The sequence below is a fragment of the Ochotona curzoniae genome, unplaced genomic scaffold (genome assembly GCF_017591425.1).
Source record: "Ochotona curzoniae isolate NIBS_2020 unplaced genomic scaffold, NIBS_Ocur_1.0 scaffold_2453, whole genome shotgun sequence".
Taxonomy (NCBI): Eukaryota; Metazoa; Chordata; class Mammalia; order Lagomorpha; family Ochotonidae; genus Ochotona; species Ochotona curzoniae.
This window is the reverse complement of record NW_024467094.1, coordinates 30,446,119-30,470,465: the sequence shown is the minus strand read 5'-3', so window position 1 is coordinate 30,470,465 and position 24,347 is coordinate 30,446,119. Positions and strand designations below refer to the sequence as shown.

The 24,347-nt window shown below is 40.3% G+C and overlaps 1 protein-coding gene across 10 annotated transcripts in view; it reads right to left on the bottom strand.

The window, feature by feature from the left end:
• CDK12 (cyclin dependent kinase 12) overlaps window positions 1-24,347 on the bottom strand; it is a 70,930-nt gene that overhangs the window by 23,515 nt on the left and 23,068 nt on the right. For all 10 annotated transcript variants that reach the window (XR_005885963.1, XR_005885962.1, XR_005885961.1 and 7 more), the window contains 8 exons: window positions 20,799-20,988; window positions 15,692-15,748; window positions 14,951-15,052; window positions 10,534-10,611; window positions 9,428-9,544; window positions 8,852-8,983; window positions 4,760-4,971; window positions 3,142-3,594 (listed from right to left, as the gene is read on the bottom strand). Coding sequence is in view for 7 of the 10 variants with exons in the window: in XM_041001632.1 (XP_040857566.1) it covers window positions 3,142-3,594; window positions 4,760-4,971; window positions 8,852-8,983; window positions 9,428-9,544; window positions 10,534-10,611; window positions 14,951-15,052; window positions 15,692-15,748; window positions 20,799-20,988 (1,341 nt within the window). In the remaining 3 variants the exon portion in view is untranslated. The remainder of the gene's footprint in view (window positions 1-3,141; window positions 3,595-4,759; window positions 4,972-8,851; window positions 8,984-9,427; window positions 9,545-10,533; window positions 10,612-14,950; window positions 15,053-15,691; window positions 15,749-20,798; window positions 20,989-24,347) is intronic.

Here is a 24,347-nt window from a genome sequence, read left to right as displayed (position 1 = left end):
GGAAAGGTTTAATATTTTGTAATATCTTCCAAGTAGACCATTTTCTTTTCCCCTCTGGAAGAATAAAATAGCCATATAGTCATTCTTCCATTACCTGGGTTAGTGATTTAGTCATTGATCAGATAAACCAAAGTCAGTTTTGAGTTATAATCAGGTATTTCTGCAGCATATTTACCTTAATTATATTTTACCATGAAAATGAATAAATAGGTTTGCATTCCCTTATCAAGTGATGAAAGCACTCCAAAACTGTAAGACTATGCAGAGGATAAGGTCAGGTGTTGCATGTAACATACAAGTAGGGTGATGAATGGTTCCAGTTTGCCCTGGACTGAGGGCGGGTTATCAGGTTTCCTTTCTGACTTTTGGTTTTAAAACCAGGACAATCAAAGAATGAATGGGTCACCCTATATATATTACGTACTACCAAAGTTACTTATTGACTGGCTGGCTGGTTGGCTGGGCAGAAAAGGAAAATGAATTTAGCCAGCGAAAAGTCACAACGTGTAAAGCAGACATGTGAGTAAGCTGGGATAACTGGACTACACCCATCTATGGAATAAGCCTTCTGCTGTCAGCACTATACACCTTTTAAGTAAGCACATCAAGGTACCAGCAGCTTTTTTTAAAAAGTATTTTTTAGATGATACAAAACGGAACACCAGGTTTCTCAATACGAGGGGCAAACTATTAAAATGTATAATTGTAAAAATGGGCAAATCTAAAGGTACATTATTCCAGCTATTTCAATTTCATATTTATGTAGCTCTTGTCTTTAATCTCAATAATTTAATGAAGACTAATTCCTGGGCTCAAATTCTTGCCCAAGTATAAAATTCCTAATCCATAATAGTAAAGCAAATAGATGTAAGGGTAATAAAACTTCTTAAAGGAATTAAAATAAAACATGAAATACACACCAAATTGTTTTATGATTTAAAGTGTTAGGGAAGGTCCTGGCGCAGTGACCTAGTGGCTAAAAGCCCTCACCTTACAGGAGCTGCCAGGATCCCATATGAACGCTGGTTCTAATCCTGACAGCCCCACTTCCCATCTAGCTCCCTGCTTGTGGCCTGGGAAAGCAGTCGAGGACAGCCCAAGGCCTTGGGATCCTGCGCCCGTGTGGGAGACACAGAAGAAGCTCCCGGTTTCAGATCGGCTCAGCTTGTCATTGCAGCTAGTTGGGGAGTGAACCATCGGATGAAGCATCTGCCTCTCCAATAAAAAAATAAATCTTTAAAATATAATAATAATTAATTAAAGTGTTAGGGAAAACAATCAGTCTACTACAGTTAAGACATCAGTTAAGATGCCTGTGCCTCATGTCAGAGTACCTGGGTTCAATACTCAGCTCTGGCTCCTGATTATAGACCCTGAGATGCATCAGTGATGGTTCCAAGTAATGGTCCCAGACTGAACTTCCAGTTCCTGGTTTCAGCCTGACACAGCATCACCTACTGTGGTTATCTGGGGGGAATGAATTGGTGAGTGTGATGTCCTGTCTCTCATAAATAAATGAGAAAATAAAGTTGTAGTTATCAATCCCTAGTAGTCTAATGGAGGATCTAATGAAATGTAAAAATAACTTCAAAACCTCATTTATTAGATTTCAACCAGCACCCATTCATATCAAGTACAGAATAGTTTAATACCAACCAGATTGATAGGTTGTCACTTTTCTCTGGTTTATAGTCTGCCCTCTGGTGGAAGCATGAATGAACAGTGATATGGCCAAGTAAAAGGCAGCAAGGGTCAAACAATAGGTGAGATACCAACTGGATCATCTAAGGGCGGCTGTAGTAATTAGATGTGGATGTTTACACACTAGATTCAACAACTTCTGCTTCAGTTTTACTCCATTTCATTATTTGGCTGATAACTTGCTGATTTAAGTACTGGGTAGATTTCTTTCAATCACTGTGTTATTTTATTTAACTCAACTTCTTCCAGGTATTTTAATTAGAGGTGAATTTGAGGGAGGAGGGACAGAGGGATCAGAGTCTGATAAACGAGACAAAGAGGCCTACTTTAATTCTGGTTAGTTTCTTCTGTTACTTCATGTTCTGCAGCAACTTAAATAACTGGAATCATCATGACAGTACCAAAGCAAATTAAGAAACATGCGTCCTTGTTCTGGTCTCTGTCAACAACCAGCAGTGGCACCATAGGCAGACTTCTTATTCCCTGACTACATTTTTTTATGTAAAGGGCTACTTTTCTTTATTTTATTGTCCAGTTTGGAAAAGCTTTTTATATTAAAAAATGGCTTACAAATTTGACCTTATTCCAACGAAAAGGCATATCCATTTGGCACCATCTCTTAAGAAATGTGAATGTAGGACCCTATGGTTGAAGGTTAGTATATCTCTTCAGCCCTCGTGCTTCTTCTTTTTCCCCAACTCATGGAGTCTTCATTGACAGCAAAAATTTCTCAGGAGTTAAAAATGCATTTTAGATAAATACAAAGTTTACATGTTGTTGAATCAAAACTGATTAGCAAATTTAGCTTCTCTTCCCTTTGATAAATTGCATACTGTGATCACGTTAGGACCAAGACACAACATTCTCCTTTGTCTTCTTTTCTCTTTATATAATGCTCACTTCCTCAACGGTCTCTTTCAGGAACATAAATCTAAAGAAATTGATTTCATATGCTATTATTTTTTGAAAAGAAATATTCCAAAATTAAAATGGTATTTTATTAGGATTTTCTTGACTGTACCTTCCAGGTAAGACTCTGGTATTCAGCATCCACTCCACTACATGTAAAGAAGCACAATGTGACAATGGTTTGTTTGGATGTCAGATTTTCAAGCTGTAGAACTAGATGGTCAACATACAAATGGTGGTTCAAAATGCAACACTAGCTGTGACTGTGGTTTCTTTGTTTAGAGCATGGGGTTTTACTTACCTACCTCCTAGCAAGTGGAAAAACAATTAGCATATATAGAAAAGTGCTTTGAGACTTAAATAAAAGAAGCCAGGCAATATATTGCTTGGTGCTGAGTTCTCCTGTAGACCAGGCTATAGAAAAACTGTTATTGAGGCCATTGATGTGAAAAAGAAAATGTTAAAGAAAATTTTAAGAGGATCAACAGACAGCACCTGAGCTCAACAAGATTCATGACCGGGTCTGTTTACCTGCTGCCTCCTCCTGGGGTATTGTGGGAGTTCTTCGGGGTCCCTGTGGCCCACTGTTCTTGTCACTGTTGTTTTCCTCCAGGTTGCCTGCTGGCTCCTGGGTTTTCATCAGCTGACTCAAGAGAACTGCCAACATATTCTGCATGTCAGCTGGTGTGCTTGAAGCTTCAAGGGTTGTCTGTTCTGCTGAAGGCAGGACCACTGGGGCTGGGGGTGCCTCCTTTAAAGATTCCTCTGGGGCTATGGGCTCTGAGTCCTGCTGCTGGGAATTGGCTTCCGTCAGGGCACTGATGGACTGGTTCAGGGCTTCCAGCTGCTGCTGTATCTCTGGGTTGGAGTGGATGTTAAGCAGCTGTGCCATCTGAGGGATGCTCAGGTCGGTTTGGCTCTGCAGCAGGTTCAATAACACTGCCAATTCACTTTGATTTAGCTGCTGTGTGATGTCACCAAGGCCTGTGGACAGACAGTGGAACCAACATAAGCGGATGGGGCAGGGCAAAGGCCCTTTGCCTTCTTCAACTGGCAAAAGCAACTTACAATATCCAAAGAATGATGGTTCATTTTGAATGTCTCATTTTTCGTGCCTCAAAGTGTCTCAGCAAGGGCAGGCATCTGACTTAACAGTTAAGACATTGATTGGGATGGCCACCTCCCATGCTGGAGTGCCTGGGTGTGAGTCCCAGCTCCTTTCCCAATTTCAACTTCCTGCTGATACAAACCCTGGGAGGCAGCAGGGTAGCTGGGCCGTCACCCAGGTAGGAAACTCGGACTGCGTTCCTGGCCCCCAACTCTGAACTGGCACATGTATACATATGTCATGACACAGGTTGTTATTCTTTACACTTCTGCTTAAAAATACAGGGATTTAAAAAACATCTCTGCTCTGTGTATAAAAGTTGATTATCTGTAGTCTTCAAGCTCGTGATTCTTCAACCCTTATTGTACATAAACATTATCTGGAGAGGTTTTAAAATTCAAATATCTCAAGCCCCATCCCTACAGATGTGGCAGCTGTTATAAGGTATTTATTTTTAAAGCTTCCTGGATGATCTTAATGTGTAGACAATGTAGAGAACCACTACTGCAGCAGAGCAGGGAAGGGAAAGTGAGCCAGAAGAGTATCTATAGTTCAGAAAAATCAGTGTTTCCACAGGAAGATTATTGTGTTGGAGCAGTTCTTCATAACACGTGGCTTTAGATTTAGGAATTTTTAAAAGTTAACAAGTTAACAGTATACAGAACTAATACATTTAGCAAACATAATTTAACATGACTGGATGCTATGATCTTACACAATCTAACATAAACAAGACTCCAGTAGGGGATGAGGGGAGCACGAGAACTGAATTTTGCTTATCTATTTCACTGATTTAAGCCATACATTATACCTCCTTACTGAGAAAAGGAAAATGATTTAATATGACTGCCCTACTGGATAATATGAACCAAATTGAGTTTATCTCCATTTCCCCTTAATGAGCGTATCAACCTTTTTCCTATACTTGTACTGAACAAAAACTAAAAGACAGAAAGACACACACACATTCCTTGCACTTAACCTTCAACACCTGCCAAGATGTGCTTATTCACAGCACCAAGGCCCCATTGCAGCACTGACCTATTGCATCCCCAGCCCCAGGCTCCACCTTGCTGGGAGCAGGCTGAGGTGGTGCTGGGCTGCTGTTCTTCACAGGCTCAGCACTTGTCCCTGAGGTAGTTTCTTTGCGAGCGACTTTGGGTGGAGGAGGTTCTTCCACCAAAACACCACTTTGTCGTTGTCGTCGCCGTTTTTTACTCCACAGTTCATGGCAATCCTGCCAGTGGGGAAGACTGGAAAAGACAAAAAGAAAATGTGGCAGTAAGTAAATGCATGGACAAGTTGTTAAAATGGGAAGGTAAAGATGTGGCGAATGAAAAGAATCAGCAAGACATAAAAATAACCAAGAAAGTTGGTAAGTAGATACTGGTATATAAAAAGACTTCATCAGGCAGATGGTAGCCCAAGAAAATCAAAGTCCAAATGATTTAAACAGTGAGAAATGAAAATCCTGCTAATATTAGGGGCACATTTGCTACATACATAAACTCCAGCATTCTAAATACTGTTCTTCCGGACAAAGATATTGACTTAGGGAGACTCACAAAAAATCCCACAGAGGCCAGCATTGTGGTGTAGCACATTAAGCCTCTGTATGATGCTGACGTCCAATATGAGCTCTAAATTAAGTTCTTCCTGTTTCACCTCCGATCCAGTTCCCTGCTAAAGCACCTGGAAAAGCAGCGGAGGATGGCCCAAGTACTTGGGTCCCTCCACCTACCATGTGCAAGACGAAAGAACTCGTGTCCTGGGGCCTGGGCCTTAGTCCTGGCTATTGCGGCCATTTGAGGAGTAAACCAGCAGATGAAAGATTCTGACTCTCCTTCTATCTACGTAACTGTCTTTCAAATAAATAAAAAAAATAAATATTTTAAAATCTTAAAGAAAAAGTTTAGGAAAGGCAGTAATTTAAATCTTGAAAGCATACAAATATAAGGAAACTTCAAAAAGTTCATGAAAAAATGCAATTAAGAGAATGCAGTTTCCATGGAATAACAAGATTAAGTTATAACAGCACAACAATTAGTTTCCATGCCAGTTGCTGTGTGAGACCAAAGCTGGTTCTTTCCTCTTGCTGCTCCCTACAGTTCTCTGACAGGAATTCTCTTTTCCATCTGTAGAGTTCAGCACCACATTTTATTTGGTATCACGTCTAGACTTCCCATACTCAATAATGCAAATAATTAAAACAAAAACCTCTATAATAAAATCCCAAATTTCAGTAGAAAAGCTATTATTTTAAGTCACATTCAGTGTATCAAAATTCTAGTGGACCTGGCACAGTGGCCTGGCAGCTAAAGTCCTCGCCTTGAACACGCCGGATCCCATATGGGCACCGGTTCTAATCCCAGTTGCCCTGCTTCCCTTCCAGCTCCCTGCTTGTGGCCTGGGAAAGCAGTCGAGGATGGCTCTAAGACTTGGGACCCTGCACCCGTGTGGGAGACCTGGAGGAAGTTCCTGGATCCTGGCTTCGGATCAGCACAGCACTGGCCACTGCGCTCACTTGGGGAGTGAATCATCGGGTGGAAGATCTTCCTCTCTGCCTCTCCTCCTCTCTGAATATATCTGACCTTCCAATAAAAATAAAATAAATCTTTAAAAAAAAATTCTAGTGCAGTATTGGGACCAGCATGATAGCACAGCAGGGAAAGCTAACACCTGTGACAATGGCATCCTGCATGGCAAGGATTCATGTTCCTGGCTGCTCCACTTCTGGAGCAGCCCATGCTAACAGCCTGAGAAAGCACTAGAAGGTACACCAAGTGTTTGGGTCCCTACCATCCAAGCAAGAGAGTTAGATTAAGCTGCTGGCTTCCTCCTGGCTAGGTGCTAACTGTTGTGGTCATCTAGGAAATGATGTGTGGAGGGAAGATCACTCTATGTCCCTCCCTCTAACTCTTTCAAAATTACATAAATATAAAAATCATATATATAATTATTTTTATATAAAAGTATATTTATAATTATATATGTATATATTATATATAAGGTGTACATAACATGCAAATATCAATGTATAATGAAATCTTAAATTATTATATACATATACATATATATACACATATATACATATATATATATATATATATATATAAAATACATCTGAGAAAGAGACAGACATATATGGGAGAGAGTCTTTATTGGTTTACTCCCAAAATGGTTGCAACAGCCAGGGGCCAAGATTTCTTCTGGATCTCCCAAGTGGATGCTAAAGCCCAAGCTGAGTTGTTCTCAGCTGCTTTCCCAGGCACATTAGCAGGGAACTGGATCGGAAGTGAAGCAGCCAAAACTCCCACATGGGATGCTGTTGCTGCTGGTGGCAGCTTTATTCACTATACCACAGTGTCAGCCCCCAAATAAATCTTTAAATGTCTGAAAATGCCAGGTCTGAGCAAGTCAGAAGTCACAAGTTGTGAACTCCACTCTGCTTTCCTACTTGGGTGACAGGGGCGCACATCTGGGCTATCTTCTACTGCTTTCTTCAGTGCATTAGCAGAAATCTGGATTAGAAGCACAGTAGCTGGGATTCAAAGTGGCACACCAATAATGATGTGCCGGTGTTGCAAATGATGGCTTAACCTGCTGCAACAGTCTTTATTAAAGTAAAATTTCTCTAAAGAAGGGTGGGGTCTCTCCTTTCCTCCCCTCCAATCCTTTCCCATCTCATCTCATCCTAAGAACCTGCAAGGGTTTGCAATCCTATGTCCTCTAAAAATCTGACATGAAGGCAATAAATTGACAAATAAAAGACTTTTTGTATGTCAGAATGTGGAATTTAGGTGTAAAACTTTTGAAGATCCTATTGAATACAGAGGATGACATAACTGTGATAAAGGACCATAACCGTGGACCCAGCATGGTAGCCTATTGGCTAAAAGTCCTCACCTTGCATGCACCAGGATCCCATATGGGCACTAGTTCTAATCCCAGCACCCCCACTTCCCATCCAGCTCCCTAATCGTGGCCTGGGAAAGCATTTGAAGACAGCCCGAGGCCTTGGGACCCCGCACTGGTGTGGGAGTCCTGGAATAGATTCCTGGCTCCTGGCTTCGGATCAGCTCAGCTCCGCTTGGGGAGTGAATTAACGGATGGAAGATCTTCCTCTCTGTATATCTGACTTCCCGATATAAAAATAAAATAAATCTTAAAAAAAAAAAACCCACACAATTGTAGATCAATAACCTGAAATGACCTTTTGGTGGAGTGGATAAGGCGCTATCTCTCCTAACAGAGTACCTTATTTATGGCTGGTTACCTCCCTTTCTAACCCAGTTTACTGTTACTGCACGTCTTGTTAAGTATCAGATAGAAGTTCAACTTCTGGGTCCTTGCTACACATGTGAGAGCTGTGGCTTGAAATCTAGGCTATCTTTGACTTGGGCCATCTCCCATCTCAGACTCTTGGATGCATTTGGGGAGTGAACAAGTAAATGGAAGATTTTTTCCATTTTTCTCTTTGAAAATAAATAAACATAGATTTTTTAACAAATTCAATGTTAGGGCCCAAATACTTGGGCCGTCATCTGCTGCCTTCCCAAGCTCATAAGGCAGGAAGGGGCATGAGAAGCTGAACCAGTGAGGACTCAAACTGGCAGTCCAGTATAGGACGACTGTGCTTAAAGTGGTGCCTTAACACACCGTCGAGGAATATTTTTCTTGTTTCTTAAATGTAAATATTTACTTAACAGGCAGAGTGAACACAGAAATTAAGAGAGAGAAAGAGAGAAATAGATTTTTCATCTGTTGATTCATTCCCCAAACTGTAACAATGGCCAGGACCAGGCCAGGCTTAGGTCAGAAACTCACTCTGGATCTCCCACGTAGGTGGCAGGAGCCCAACCACTACAATCATCATCTGCTGCAGTACAAGAAACATCTGGGACCCCAAGGAATAATTTTAAAGGGGTTATATGGAACAATGTGTTCTTTTCCTTATTTAAAAAGTAACCAAAAAACAATGAAATAAGTCTCCTTACCAATCATTAATCCAAGGAAATCTCTCTGTTCAGGACTTATTTGGCTATTAGCAGTTCTTTTGAAAACCTATTCTTTCTTATCTTCCTGAGGCCCAGTGATACTCTTATGGTACTAGACACAGCCACCAGCACTTACTCTGGAGGAGCCATTTTGCTGAGCTCAACATCTTTAAGGAAGTCACTCTGCAGGGTCTGTTCAGCTGTACATCGCTTGCTAGGATCGAGTGTCAGCATGTGGTCCAATAAATCAAGTGCTGCTGAAGGAATGCTATGTAAAGGAAAAGGAAGAAACAGGTTCACAATGACTCTGTGACCGTGGGTCAAGAGCCCTCTGAATTCCTAGCTCTATGCAAAGCTAAGGAAAAAGAGTCCACAACTGGAAGCAATCTGATTTGCTCCCAGACAGAACTGAAGAAAATATTATAATACAGGCAATAATAATGAATAGTTCTATTCTTTTTCTAAAAATAAAAAGGACTATATGAACACTTTCATAGTGTTTAAATTAAAATGGCTTTCTATAATCTAAAATCTTCAGGAAAAAAGATTTATGAATAGGCTATGACAAAAATTCATATACTGTTAAAGAACTAAATGCTATAGTGTACTGCCATAATAAACTGGGACAATACCAACTTTCCACGCCAGAAAAAACTCAAGTTTCAACATCAGTTGGACATAGAAACAAAATCCATATTTTTGCAAGACTCACAAAGAGAATTCTTCTCGTAAACGCCTTCTATACTGCTTCTTCGGTTTCATGGTGTTGAAATAGGGCAACTTGATAACATCAGGCCACACAGCTGGACAAGGAGTCCCACAGAGTCGGCTGAAAACAAAGCAAAGAAAAAGAGCAAGTGAGGACGTACGCATCATGGATTTTGAAGATTTCAGAAGCAGAAATTATTATCCCCTGACATCTGAGAAGTCTTTTTTAAGTTATAAGACAAGCAGAAAGATAAAGCACAAGCTTATTGTTTTTAAGGGCATAAACAATATGACAGACAAGAACTGGTTACAAGAAAAAATACTAATCCAAAATGGTCTGTGTTTGCATTTTGTAAAATATGTTTTTCATACATATTCCAAGTTTTCATTAATGATTTTGTTGTGTACATTATTAATTTCTTTTTTTTTTTATTATTAATTTCAAAGGCTTAAGCTGGTACTGTGGTATCCTTAAGGGAAACTAGGAGGCTAAAACTGAAAACTTCAGCAATTGACACATAATGAGCCAATACTACTCTTTTAAAACGTCTAAATTAGTCTACTGTGTTTCTTCCTATAATTATATTGACAAAAAAAAGTCAATCCAAATTCTATCCCAATACCTGCTCTTCTCCAAATCTTTTATTAGAGAGAGAGAGAGAGAGAGAAAGAGAGAGAGAGAGAAAGAAAGATTCTATTTTATAAGAATCTATTGATGTGCTGTACACCTCACTGAACTGAGTTCCTTCAAGGCAGGGACTATCACAATTATCTGTAAATCCTAAAGTCTAAGAGAAAAAAAGAATCTGTTTCATAAAAGGCTCAATAAACATTGGTAGAATAAATTTAATTATCTAATTAAAAACTTTTTAAAATCATCCTGTAAATGGCATGCTTTTTTATGAAGAATTAAAAATATGCCAGGTAAAGCCTAACAAGTTAGTTAAATTTATATGCATACACATCACATGACAATAGATGCTAAACCCGACTGAGTGAAAATTACTTGTTTCTAAGGATCTTAAAGTCATTTCATATGATGGTGAGTATTCGAGATAGGAATGCAAGATTATCACATCTGGACATTTAAAACACATGAAGAGCCTATACCTGATCAATTCTAGCTGAGCCAGTTCCAGATTAGCTTGAAAGATGGGCTTCTTTGTGAACAGTTCCCCAAGGATGCATCTAGAAAGTAAATTGAGAGGTCAGAAGAGCAATCTATTGCAATATGTCTCAAAAATATTTTATATCTTTTTTAAAAGGTAGAATTATCAGTAGGGAGGCAGGGGAAAGCAGGGGAAGGGAGGGAGGGAGAAAGAGACAGAGCGAGCAAGAAACAGAAATCAATCCATCTATTCTCTACCTACTGGGTTCACTTCCCCAAAACTGAAAGGGCCTGGGTTGGGTCAGATTGCATGCAATTCTAGGGTCTTCCACATGGTTGGCAGCAGTCCAGGTACTTAGGCCACTTTCCAAGTAGCAAAGAGTTGCAACAGAAGTAGAACAAACTGTGAGCTGGCAATCTGACTTGGTATGTAGTCACTATAGCAAAAGTTCAACATGCTGCAGCACAATGCTGGCCCCATCAGAAAATTACAGGGAGCACACTGGGCTGCTTCCAATACAAAATGTTGTAAACTAGCCCAGAACTTTAGTGTCAAGAATTTTTTAAAACAAAATTTTCTCTACAGTGGAAAGAGACAGCTAAAGGATCTGCATTTATCAGCAATCAAACTTTAGCCAACTACAGGGGAGTCTACAAAACCAGAAAAAAGGAGTCAAGAATCCTTTTCTGTTATACTACTATAAATTAAGGAAATAACTAAGGATCTTCACAATTTCTATAATTGGACATTTTTTCTGTCATTAATTTTTCCTTCAGAACATGTAGCTTTCTAATGTATTGACGCTGTATTTGCAAAGAAAACAAGGTACTGACATCTGCAAAATCAGTTTAAACAAGATATTGAAACAAAGTATCCTAAACCATGTATGTCATTTTATAAAGGCTTTTAACACTATGAACGTATTTGCACAAAGCATATCCTTAATTCTTAATTATAAAAGTCATGTACCCCGAGAAGAATATAACATTGCTTCCTGTGTGTTCCAGTCCAAAATGCAAAATCTACGTGTGTAAACAGTAATTGGTCATTATTCTTCAAAACTGGCCTGCACAGCCATTGTGGCCATGTGTGGAGTGAGCCAGCAGATGAAAATCAATCTTTCTCTGTCTCTGCTGCTCCTTTTTTCCAATAAACAAATAAGACCCCATCAAAAAAAAAAAAAAAAAAAAAAACCAGGCTTTCAAATTTCAGGTATAATTTGTTGTACCCGTTTTTCTGGTTTCCCTACTGATATGCACACTGAACTGCTCTACCAATCATCCTATAAAAATACCCTCAGGATAAAATTTAAAAATGACCTCTTAGAAACTACAATGGGTCAACTACCATGGGTCAGTAATTTGATCCACGTTAAGTTCCTGAGTTCAGGCCTGGCAGCGTGGCCTGGCAGCTAAAGTCCTCACCTTCAACGTGCCAGGATCCCATATGGGCACCAGTTCTAATCCCAGTTGCCCTGCTTCCCTTCCAGCTCCCTGCTTGTGGCCTGGGAAAGCAGTCGAGGATGGCTCTAAGACTTGGGACCCTGCACCCATGTGGGAGACCTGGAGGAAGTTCCTGGATCCTGGCTTCGGATCAGCACAGCATTGGCCACTGCGCTCACTTGGGGAGTGAATCATTGGATGGAAGATCTCCCTCACTGTATCTCCTCCTGATACTGTGACCCCTGGGAAGCAGCAGTGATGGCTTAAGCAATTTGGTTTTCCTTGAGTAGACACAAACAGCATTCTAGCTGGAGCTTTAGCCCATCCCATCCCCCTCAACAGTAGATTTCTAGGGAGTGAAAACAGACAATGAGATGCAAGTTTTAATTCTGACATTCTTTGCTTTCTAAAGAAAAATTATATATATTTATTTTATTTGAAAGGCAAAGAGAAGGAAAGACACAGAGAGGTCTTTCATATATGCTGGTCCACTACCCAAACGGTCACATGGTTGGGAAGCAGTCAGCCCAGAGACAGGAGCAAGGAGCTTCTTCTGGGTCTCACGTGTGATTGTAGGGGCCCATGTACTTGAGACCATCCTCCCATGCTTTCCCTGGTGCATTAGCAAAGAGCTGTATTGGAACTGGAGCAGCCAGGACTGGAACAAACACCCAGATGAGATGTCACATTCAAAGATGTTGGTTTAACCCGCTACATCACAACACTGACCCCTTAAAAGGTTTTTACAAGGCAATTAAAAAAAATCTATCATTGATTGCCAAAGTACTAAGTACACATCATGAAAATCAGAGGCAGACGTGAAGACACTAGAAGTGCAATTAAGATGCCAGTCAGGATGCTTGTAAGTCTGCATCAGAGTACCTGCTTTCAATTCCAGTTTCCTTCTAATGCCTACCCTGGGAAGTACCAGGTGATGGTTCAAGTACTCTGCTCCCTGCTACTCATGGGGCACAGCTGGCATCTAGTTCCAGCCTTGCTCAGCCCTGGTTGCTGTCAGCATCTGGAGAGTCAATCAGGTGTCAGATTACTCTCTACCTTACAAATTTAACAAAAAAAAAAAAAACCCACATACCAGAAAAGTAGGGGAAAATCTCAAACATGCATTGGGCTTTAAATAAAGTTTGATTTTTCCATATCTCTAATTTCCAATTGTGTTTCTGTAATTTCCTAATTCTTTGGTGGGGAGGATATTTTCACTATGTAACTAACGCTTTCTAAATGCACTGAGGTGGCAGGTTGCATAGACTTCAAATAATAGAACCAACAGAGCTATGAACTTTCACCATGTATCTTAACGGAATGTTAACTTTAGAGTGTAGTTGTGACAATTTAAATGTTAATACTGTCAAAGTAAATAGTCCAGAACATCAACACACTCAGCTTGAGTCAGTAAAATTTAATTAAAGCTTCATTTCATCTGAGCAGGCTACCACAAATATCCTGTTCTTTTCCCAACACCCTGTTGAATTTTGAAGTAAAACTACAGAGATCTTCTTAAAATCTCACATTACTAGAGGAAGGGAAAGAATTGAAAAGGGGATATGCTCTACTGGGAAGTATACTCATCTCCTAAGGTATGCGATCAGGGACAGTATGCATGGGCACAAATCATACAATGTAAGAAACAATTATCCAACAGGGTCCATTTACAATGTTTACACTCATAACATTAATTGTGGTCTCTACATGATTTTCCTCTAGAACAAAGACTAGAGAAATGGCTGATTATTACAGCTCCAGGTCAGGAAAGACACAATAAGGCTAGAATTAGAATGTAAGGAAGGCTATCACCACTAGGGTGCATTAAAAGTGCTCAAGAAATAATCTGACTAAATATGGTACAGTTTCACAGAAGATAATAAGTACAATGGCTTTTCGTTGTTCATTTCTAGAAATACTAGAAAAACACTTAATTTTGAAAACCGGTAAATAGACTGAAGGAATTAATCTTTTTAAAGACATATATTTGTTTTTGTTTGAAAAGCAGATTTTTACAGAGAGAGGTCCTCCATCTGCTAGATCACTCCCTCTAAATGGCCACAACGGCCAGAAGCTTTTTCCCAGCACTTGAGTCATACTGTTTTGCTTTCCCAGGCCATAAGCAGGGAGCTGGATCAGAAATGGAGCACCCAGAACATGAACTGACACCCACATGCAATGCTGGTGCTCGCAGATGCAGGACTAGGCTAATACATGACCACGCTGGCCCCAGGAATTAATCTTCATCCTATCTTTTCATTTTTATATGATTCGTTATCTCAGATTAGCTAAATATGAAAATTATCTTTACATAAATATTGCAGTAAGAAACAATATGATTAGAACATGAACATTTTAAAACTTCAAATGAATTAATAAATATGTGCAAAAATATGCAATAACTGATAACATTTCATTAAAGTGATGTGTGTAAATCTGCCAGCTGGGCTAAATATTTTATAAAACATCATTTGGAACAGCCCCAATAAGACTGTAATAAAATGCTAGCTAATTTGCACTGAATTCTTTCATGGCTACATTCTCCACAGACACTGAATTCATTTATGGTCTGGACTCTGGGCAGCAGATACTCACTACTCCCTAGTCCCAATTAATAGGTATCAATCATTATGTAACTTCTGTTAGAAGACCTCAAAACCACCTGTAGTTTCAAGGTTGGCTGGTAATTAACACTCAATCTGCATACAATTTACAGAAAACAAGAGATAAAGAATCATGTCTAAAAAAACACCATGCAAATGCAGTCAGAAAAATACAAGCTCACAAAGCTAGAGGACAAATGATCTAGTTTCTTCTAAAGAAACTGAGAGAAAAAAAAAAAAAAAAAAAAAAAGAGGTGATATGACCAAAAGTTGACTCTCCTATTTGGAACTTTAGAACCTCAGAAGACCAATGCTGAAAAAGAAACAAGTCCACAACACATGAGTTACAGACAAAAGAAACAGACAGCCTTACCCACAGCTCCAAACATCTATGGCTGGTGTATAACGTTCCTCTCCGAGCAGTAGTTCTGGAGGTCTGTACCACAGAGTAATAACTTTGTTTGTATAAGGGCGACTGAAATGCAAAAAACCGTGACACAAATTTACTACAGCTTCTGATGATTAAAATAGTTCCAAAGTAACAAAACGCACCAAAAGTAAACTACTACATACACAGGAAAAAGAAAATTTTCATTTCAATTGAGAGTAATTTATTTAGCCTAAGGCTGACTCAAGAATTGAGACAGAATTTACTTCAATCTCAGGAATAAACTTTTAGCTATTTAGGACACTGATTAATTCCAACTTAAGGAATACTAGAGGACCTGGGTGCAGTAGCCTAGCAGCTAAAATCCACACCTTGCATATGTTTGGATCCCATATGGACGCTGGTTCATATCCTGGCAGCCCCACTTCCCATCCAGCTCCCTGTCTGTGGCCTGGGAATGCAGTCGAGGACGGTCCAAAGCCTTGGGACCCTGCAACCGCATGGGAGACCCCAGAAGAAGTTCCTGGCTTCAGATGGGCTCAGCTTCGGCCATTGTACCCTACTTGGGGAGTGAATGAGCAGGAGGAAGATCTTCCTCTCTGCCTCTCCTCCTCTGCAAATATTTGACTTTCCAACAAAGACAAATACTTAAAAACATTACCAGAACATCCAACATTAAAGAGACTCTTTTCTATTCCCCACATGTAATGCTGATGAATAGCTCACCTTTCTTCAGAGTTATAGAGCCGAGCAAGTCCAAAATCTGCAAGTTTTATTTGTCCACTGTAAAACAAAAACAATCATTTTTGTAACAGATGCAGCTTAAAATCTGTTCTTTGAATATTAATAAAAATTTTAAAAGAAAAAAGTAGCTGCAACCTCCCAAACATAACTGAGAAGTCAAGCACCAATTCATAAATTAGAAAGACCATTATTCTTTGCTCTATTTCTACTCTTCACGATGTCTTACAGTTATTCTTAGGCTTTTGTTGAACAGCTACCACATTTTGGTTTTAATCTCTATAATCAAACATTTCTTTTTGTTTTTAAGTTTTCTTATTTTTACTGCAAAGGCTGAGTTACAGAGAGAGGAGAGACAAAAACACATTTCCATCTGTTAGTTCACTCCCCAAATGCCCACAACGGCTGGACTGACCCAATCTGAAGACAGGAGCCAGGAATTTCTTCTGGGTCTCCCACATAGATGCAGGGCCCCAAGAACTTCGGACACCCTCTGCTGCTTTCCCAAGCAATAAGCAGGGAGCTGGATGGGAAGTGAAGAACCTAGGAAATGAACTAGTACCACAGAGAATGCTGGCATCACTGGCAGAGACTTAGCCTTTAATATACCACAGTGCCAACCCCTACTTTTTTTTTTAATACTGGGGGTGAGGGAAGCTGGCACCATAGCTCAATAGGCTAATCCTCCACCCTGTGGTTTTGGCATCCCATGTGGGTGCTGGTTTCTGTTCCAGTTGCTCCACTTCTGATCCACTGCTCTGCATGTGGCCTGGGAAAGTAGCAGAGGATGTCAAGTCCTTGGGTAAGTCCTTGGGACCCTGCACTCACATAGGACAATGAAGAAGACACCTGATTCCTGGCTTCAGATCAGCTTGGTTAAGGCTAATGTGGCCAATGGGGGAGTGAACCAGAGGATGGAAGACATTCTCTCTGCAAACATGTCTTTCAAATTAAGTAAGCCCTTAAAAATTTATTTTTATATATTGTGGCCAGTATAGAGGCTCAACAGGCTAATCTCCATTTGCAAGCACCAGCATCGTGCTGGTTAGTGTCCAGGCTGGGAAAGCAGTGCAAGATATCTCAGGTCAATGGGCTCCTGCAGCCACATGAAAGACCCAGAAGCTCCTGGCTTCTGATTGGTTCAGTCCATCTGGTGTGGCCATCTGAGGGAACCAGCAGACAGAAGAGCTTGTGCTTGTCTCTCCCCTCTGCCTTTCAAATAAAAATAACTAAATCTTTAAAAAAATTATAACACAAAATGTTAGGAAATTTTAAAAAAATTAGGAACAATTTTGATTAATTATTTACATAAATTTGGATAGCGTATTTAATCATCTTTATAGCCTTGTTAACCTCCTGGGAAAGGAAAAGCCAGCTCACTCTTTGAAAGGTATCTGATGGCTCACAACAGGAAGAGATGGTTAAGAGATTGCTGGGAGGATGTTTCTCAAAGTATAAACAATGGGATGAAATAATAAAATAAGGAAATTACTGGCAACAAAATTGCACACGCAAATAACTTTTATCATTCCTGATAAAGATTGAGTACACCTTACCCACTTTCCTGAATACTATTTTATTAAGGTTCATTTACAAGCAAATTCATGGAACAACAAAAAGAAATAAGGGCAATCCTTATTCCTGCTTGGGACACAAGGGTTTCATATCAAGGGGATTAGAACGGAGTCCCCATTACTGTGTTTCTGAAACAGCTTCCAGATAATGCATCCTGAATGTTGACAAAGGCTGGTTCAACAGCTTAGACCCTGCCATCTATGTGAGACACAAGGATGGCATTCCTGGTTGCTGGTTTCTGCCTGGTCAAGCCCTGGGCATTGTAGGCACTTGGGATGTAAGCAAGTAGGCTGAAATAATTTCCTGTCTGTGTCACTCCTTCAAGCTGATGAAGCTTAATAAATATAACATTTTTGTTTTTTTTTAAAAAAAAAAGGACCGGTGAACTTACATTAAGACAAAGTATTTCTTAAATTTCTTGGCATCTTTACTGAAAGCCTGAGGTGACTCAACACTCAAGGCACACAGAAGGATTAAAAGTAAAATGGCAAAAGATGTACAACTACAGACACTAGTCTAGACCTAAATATTGCCAGTCCCTAACAAATTTCCTGAAGGACTTACGCTAAATAAATAAACATGTTTTGGGTGAAATGAATGTTCCATACACATCCTAATAGCATTTTTACTGTGTTTCTTCTTCTAATACTCATAAAAGATTGATATATGAAGTGTAAAAGAATTAGAAAACAGACTTCATAAAATAAAGAAAATGTGCTCACACTTGAGCCATCTTTTCCTTCCTTCCTAGGCACAATAGCAAAGAGCTGGAGCAGAACTGGAGCAGGTGAAATTCAAACCAACATCCACATGGGCTCCCAGAATCACAGGTAGAGCCATATCCAGTATATCAGGAGCCAACTCAAATGAAATATATCTTCAAAAAAATATAAAAAGTAATTTCCCGACTATGGGAAGTGATGGAATAGAAGCTGATCCAACAGAAAGGACAGAAAGGGTACCAGGCAGCACTGCAATCACTCCCTGTCCTGAGAAATCACCCCATGAAGGTGCAAGGAAACTGAAGGAAACAAGCAGGCACTATGGCTCAGTGGGCGAATCCTCTACCTTGAAGTACCAGTTCATGTCCTGGCAGTTTAACTTCCCATCCAGCTCCCTGCTTGTATCCTGGAAGAGCAGAGGAAGATGGTCCACAGTCTTGGGACCCTACATCCACATGGGAGAGCTGGAAAAAGCTCCTGGTCCTGGCTTCAGATTGGCTAAGCTCTGCCCATTGTGGCCACTTGGGGAGTGAACCAGCAGATGGAAGTTATTTCTCCATATATCTCCTTCTCTCTAAATCTGTGTTTCCTACAAAAATAAATAAATCTTAGCAAAAAAGAAGGAAAGAAGGAAGAAAGAAACAGAGCAAGGGAAGAAAGAAGGGAGGAGGGAAAGAAAGGAACTGAAGAATGTATATTAACACTATAGACCAGAAAGCTGCAAGCCGATACTAGCAAAGTACTCACTTAAAAAATATTTTTAAAATTTATTTGAGAAGCAGAGTTGCAGAAAGAGAATAGGAGAGAGAGGCACATCTTCCATCTACTGGTTCACTCCCCAGATGACCACAACAGGCAGTGGTAGGCACAGAGGCTGGAGCTTGCTTTGGGTCACACACTTTGGGGTGGGAGCCCAGGTACTGGGGCCATGCTCTTCTCTGCTGCTTCTCCAGGCACATTAGCAGGGAGCTGGGTCAGAAGCAGAGCAGCTAGGACTCAAACCAGTGCCCGTATGGGATATTAGCATTGCAGGCTGCAGCTTAATTCGCTGTGCCATAATGCCAGCATACATCAAATGTTCCTTTTAAAAAATATTTATTTGAAAGAGAGCCACACACACATACAGAGGAAGAGAATGAATCTTCAACCTGTTGGTTCACTCCCTAAATATCTCCAACAGTCAGGAATTCTATCTGGGCTTTCCCATATAGGTGGGTGGGAAGGACCTAAATACCTGTATGTATTATTGCCAACTTGTTAATAAATCTTAAAAAGAAGAAAAATTCTTATTCATTCCTCAGGCTGCACCTTTCCAAGTGTTTCCAAATTCAAGGAAAAAACCATTGAACACTGCAGTAACCAAACATCCCACATGACATTTTTAAAGCTAAAGCCACAAAAGTCCTACGGAGGGCCTGGCAGACTGGTTCAACTGGCTAAGCCTACCAGTTCAAGCACCAGAATTACAAATGGATGCAATTTCATATCCTGGGTGCCCTGCTTCCCATCCAGCTCCTTGCTTGTGGCCTGGGAAAGCAGCAGACAATGACCCAGAGCCTGGGAACCCTGAACTCATGTGGGGAACCTGGAAGAAGCTCCTCGGTCCTGGCTTCAGATCAGCTCAGCTCCAGCTGTTGTGGCCACTTGGGAAGTGAACCACCAGAGGGAAAACCCATCTCTCTCCTTCTCTCTGTAAATCTGTCTTTCTAAAAAATATATATCTTTAAAGCAAATAAATAAATAAAATTCTAGGCAGGGCCCAGTGGCGTGGCTTAGCAGCTAAAGTCCTCGCCTTGAACGCACCCGAGATTCCATATGAACGCTAGTTGTTATCGCACTAGCTCCACTTCCCATCTACCTCCCTGCTTGTGGCCTGGGAAAGCAGCTGAGGATGGCCCAAAGCCGTGGGACCCTGCACCCCTGTGGGAGACCCGGAAGAAGTTCCTGGATCCTGGCTTCGGATCAGCACAGCACTGGCCATTGCGCTCACTTGGGGAGTGAATCATCGGACAGAAGATCTTCCTCTCTGTCTCTCCTGCTCTCTGTATATCTGAATTTGTAATAAAAAATAAATAAATCTTTAAAAAAAAATTCTAGACAATACCACATTGACAGTTATTTTACTGCAGAAAGCAGAAAAACAGGAAATGTGTCATAATTATTTCCTTTTACTATCTAGTTCACGCTTGTTGGAGTACAACAGAAATATTTAAAATAGTAGGTGAACTACATACAAAACCAAACACTACCTTTACTTCAGTGGTGCCATATTATTTCTTCAACGCTCAACAGGCAGAGATACAACCAAACATTACTGCTTTTACCATGCCATGTGGGTAAATGGAAAGAAAGCAGATGACAAAATCTTCTGAAGAATTAATACCTATTAAAATTGGGGATGTAAAGGCCAAGCCACAGCCATATATGTGTAAGGCAGTAACTAAGTGGGCTCAAAGCAGCTACAGAAACAGGAAACAAAAGTACTTCCCACTGAACAAGAGGACAATTGGTAAGAACTCATTATGTGTCTGAATTTGCTTAGGGCTGCACTACTGAATAGCTGTAACAACCGGCTCTTGTTGATAGGAGATCTGAGTGATTCCCTATCTGTGTTAACTCTTTACCAACACTTGAGTCTGCAGGCTCTGCTGATTAGAATATTCCTATCACAAGGTGTGCCCAAGATACAAATATAAGACATACACAAATGCTAAAAATACACTAGTGGGTCTACTTATAATCCAAACCAGCACAACTCAGAAGAGAAAGTTAACCTTATTTGATAACTATATTACCTGTTGTTCAGCAAAATGTTAGAACATTTAATATCTCGATGCAGGAAATTCTTTTTGTGACAGTAATCCAATCCTTCCATTAGCTGTTTCATGAATGACTTGATATGATCTTCAGAAAAGTGCACCAAACCAGATTCCAGCAGTCCCATTAAGTCATGGTCCATGTACTCAAATACAAGGTAAAAGGCACCTATATAACATGAAAATTTAAAAAAAAAAATTAAAAAGCAGTTTTCAGGAAAAAAGGATGATTAGATCATATTGCCTCATATTTAAATATAAATTTAGAATTGACCCCAAAGCTGTCTTCATATAATAGATCAAGAAACTAGGGGCTGGAACAGTGGCCCAATAGGCTAATCCTTTATCTTCCAGCACTGGTATCTCATGTGACCACTGGTTCCAGTCCTGGTTGTTCCACTTCCAATTCAGCTCCCTGCTTATAGATTGAGAAAGCAGAGGAGTATGGTTCATGTACTAAGGCCCCTACAGCAACATGCGAGACCTGGAAGAAGCTCCTAGCTTCTGGCTTTGGATCAACTCAGCTATTTGGGGAGTGAATTCATAAGATCGAAGATCTCGGGCTCTCCCTTTCTCTGCATATCTGCCTCTCAAATAAAAAAAAATAACTCTATAAAAAGAAAGAGACAGAGAGAAACAAACTAAGATCTGTTGAAAAACTTACCTTCTTCAAGAATAAAACCGAAGTACCATTTGTAATTCTTTTTTTTTTCATAAAGCAAGATTTATTTAATAGAGTGACAGGTCTTCTGCCACAGCAACAGGAAGAAGTTCCAAGAGAACAACCCAATTTGAATTACTTATGACTCTCAATCCAGTGCTCTTTGGGCTACTTTCCTATTCAGTGAACAGCTGTCATAATTGGGATATATTCTAGCTTTCCTTGAGTTAAGTCAATTAGTAAAGTATAGACCTTGGAATAAATCTAGCATGTTGTCTATTATAAAGAAAGTAATATTTGTAAAACAACCATTTTGATGTTACTTATTCTCTAGTTCCATTAAGTTCCTTATCTTAGTTAAAAGGACTCACATAATATACTAAGGTTCGGGCCCAGCACAGTGGCCTCAAAGTGACATTCGTGCCATGGGATGTGGTACCCTAAGTGGTAACTTAACAACACCCATGCCATATCAACTCTTCTTAATTCTATTAACATTTAAATACTAACTTGCCTCAATATTGTTGTATAACCAAAACTTCCTTTTATTTGCTTTAAAGTAATTTCTATTAAGCTCAACACAAGCTTTTTCCCTTGGTATATTTTTTTTAAGGTTCTGTAAAAACGCCCAGCTTCATTTTATTCAATAACTTTCTTTAACTATATCAGACTATACTGAAAGATGTCACCTCATCACTTGACCTTTCAAAATTTTACTGTCCAGGACTCATCAGTGCCAGTACGCCATCCTGGTACTTCCCATCCAGCCCCCTCCTTATGCCCTGTGAAACCAGCAGAGAACGGCTCAAGCCCTTTTCCCAACACCCACATGGGAGAACCAGAAGAAGCTCCTGGCTTCATATCAGCACGGTTCTGGCCAGTGTGGGCATTTGGGGAGTGAACCAGCAGATGGAAGCAGATGGAAGATCTTTCTGTCGAACTGCCAGGTCAAGGGGTGGCAGGTGTTGTGGTACAGCCAATTAAGCTCCCATTTGTGGTGCCAGCATCCAATATTGGGCAGAGGTTCAAGCCCCAGCTGTTGTACTTCTTAAAAAAAAAAAAAAAGATTTATTTATTTTATTGGAAAGTTATATATAGAAAGAGGAGAGACACAAAGGAAGATCTTCACCTACTGACTCAATCCCCAAGTGGCTACAACAGCTGGACCTGAGCCAATCTGAAGTTAGGAGCCCAGAGCTTCCTCCAGGTCTCCACATGAGTGCAGGGTCCCAAGGCTTTGGGCCGTTCTCGACTGCTTTCCCAGGCCACAAGCAGGGAGCTGAATGGGAAGCAGGGCCACCAAGATAAGAACCAGCGCCCATATGGGATCCAAATGTGTACAAGGCAAAGACTTTAGCCATTAGGCTATCACACCGAGCCCAGCTGTTCCACTTCTGATTAAGCTCACTGCTAGTGTGCCTGGGAAAACTAAGAATAGCCCAAGTGCTTGAGTCCCTGAACCAATGTCAGAGACATCAACAATAAGCTCCTGGGGCTGGGTAAGGCGCCAGGATCCCATATTGACACTGGTTCTAACTCCAGCAGCTCCACTTCCCATCCAGCTTCCTGCTTGTGGCCTGGCAAAACAGTCAAGGATGACCCAAAAACTTGGGACCCTGCACCTGTGTGGGAGACCTGTAGGATCCTGGATCCTGGCTTTGGATCGGCGCAGCACCAGCCAATGCGCTCACTTGGGGAGTGAATCATCAGACAGAAGATCTTCCTCTCTGTCTCTCCTCCTCTCTGTAAATCTGCCTTTCCAATAAAAATAAACAAATCTTTAAAAAAAAAAAAAAAAAGAATAAGCTCCTGGCTCCTGATTTCAGCTTAACCCAGCCCCAGCAATTGCAGCCATTTGGGGAGTGAATCACAGTTGAAGAACTCTATCTCTTCCTCCCTTTCTTTGTAACTCTACCTTTCAGACAAATAGATCTTTAAAAAGAAAAAGTAGTACAAGGTTCAAGTGCTTGATACAGCAGCTTAAGTCACTATATATGCCCATATTCCATAATAGAGTATCTCATTCAAGAGGCAGGTATAGGCATCTGTGGAGTGAAATAGTGGATATGTTTCACTCTGTAACTCTTTCAATAAATCTTTACCAAAAAAATAAAAAAAAAAAAGAAGAAGAAGAAGGAGGAGGAGGAGGAACGAGAGGGCCAGGTGGAACAAGGAGGTAAGATACAGACTTCAAAAGTTAGCTGGGAGTTCATCTTCCAAAATTTACCTGCTGGCTTTATTAGATGTTAACAGCAGACTCTATCCTACTAATGGTATTTTACAAATTAACAATGTTTTTTCCTTTTTAATAGCTCCCCAATGAAGAATGGACATTTTATAAAATAAGCACTATTTAGTATTAAAGAATATTGTCAGTATATCTTAATTTTGCTATGGGAATATGCCAATAGATAATGACAGATACAAACAGAAAGTAGTTTGTAGCGCAATCTACCTAACAATTCATACAGGCAGAGCAGGCACCATAACGCAGTAGCTAGGCCTCCACCTGCAGCCCCAGCATCCTATATGGATGCCAGTTCCAGTCCTGTCTGCTCTGCTTCCAATCCCAGTTCCCTGCTCTGGCCTGGGAAAACAGTGCAGGATGGTTCAAATCCTTGGGTCTCTGCACCGATGTTGGAGACTCAGAAGAAGTTCCTGGTTTCTGGCTTCAGATCAGCTCAACTCCACACACTGTGGCCATCTGCGGAGTGAATCAGCACACAGAGCCCCTCTCTGTGTCCTTCCTTCCTCTGTAACTTAATGCAACTTAACAAAAATTAAACTTTTAAAAAAATATTAAGTAAACTAAGAAAATTTCATACAAACAAGCAAAAGAAAGGAAAAATAAAATTTTGCTAATCTGT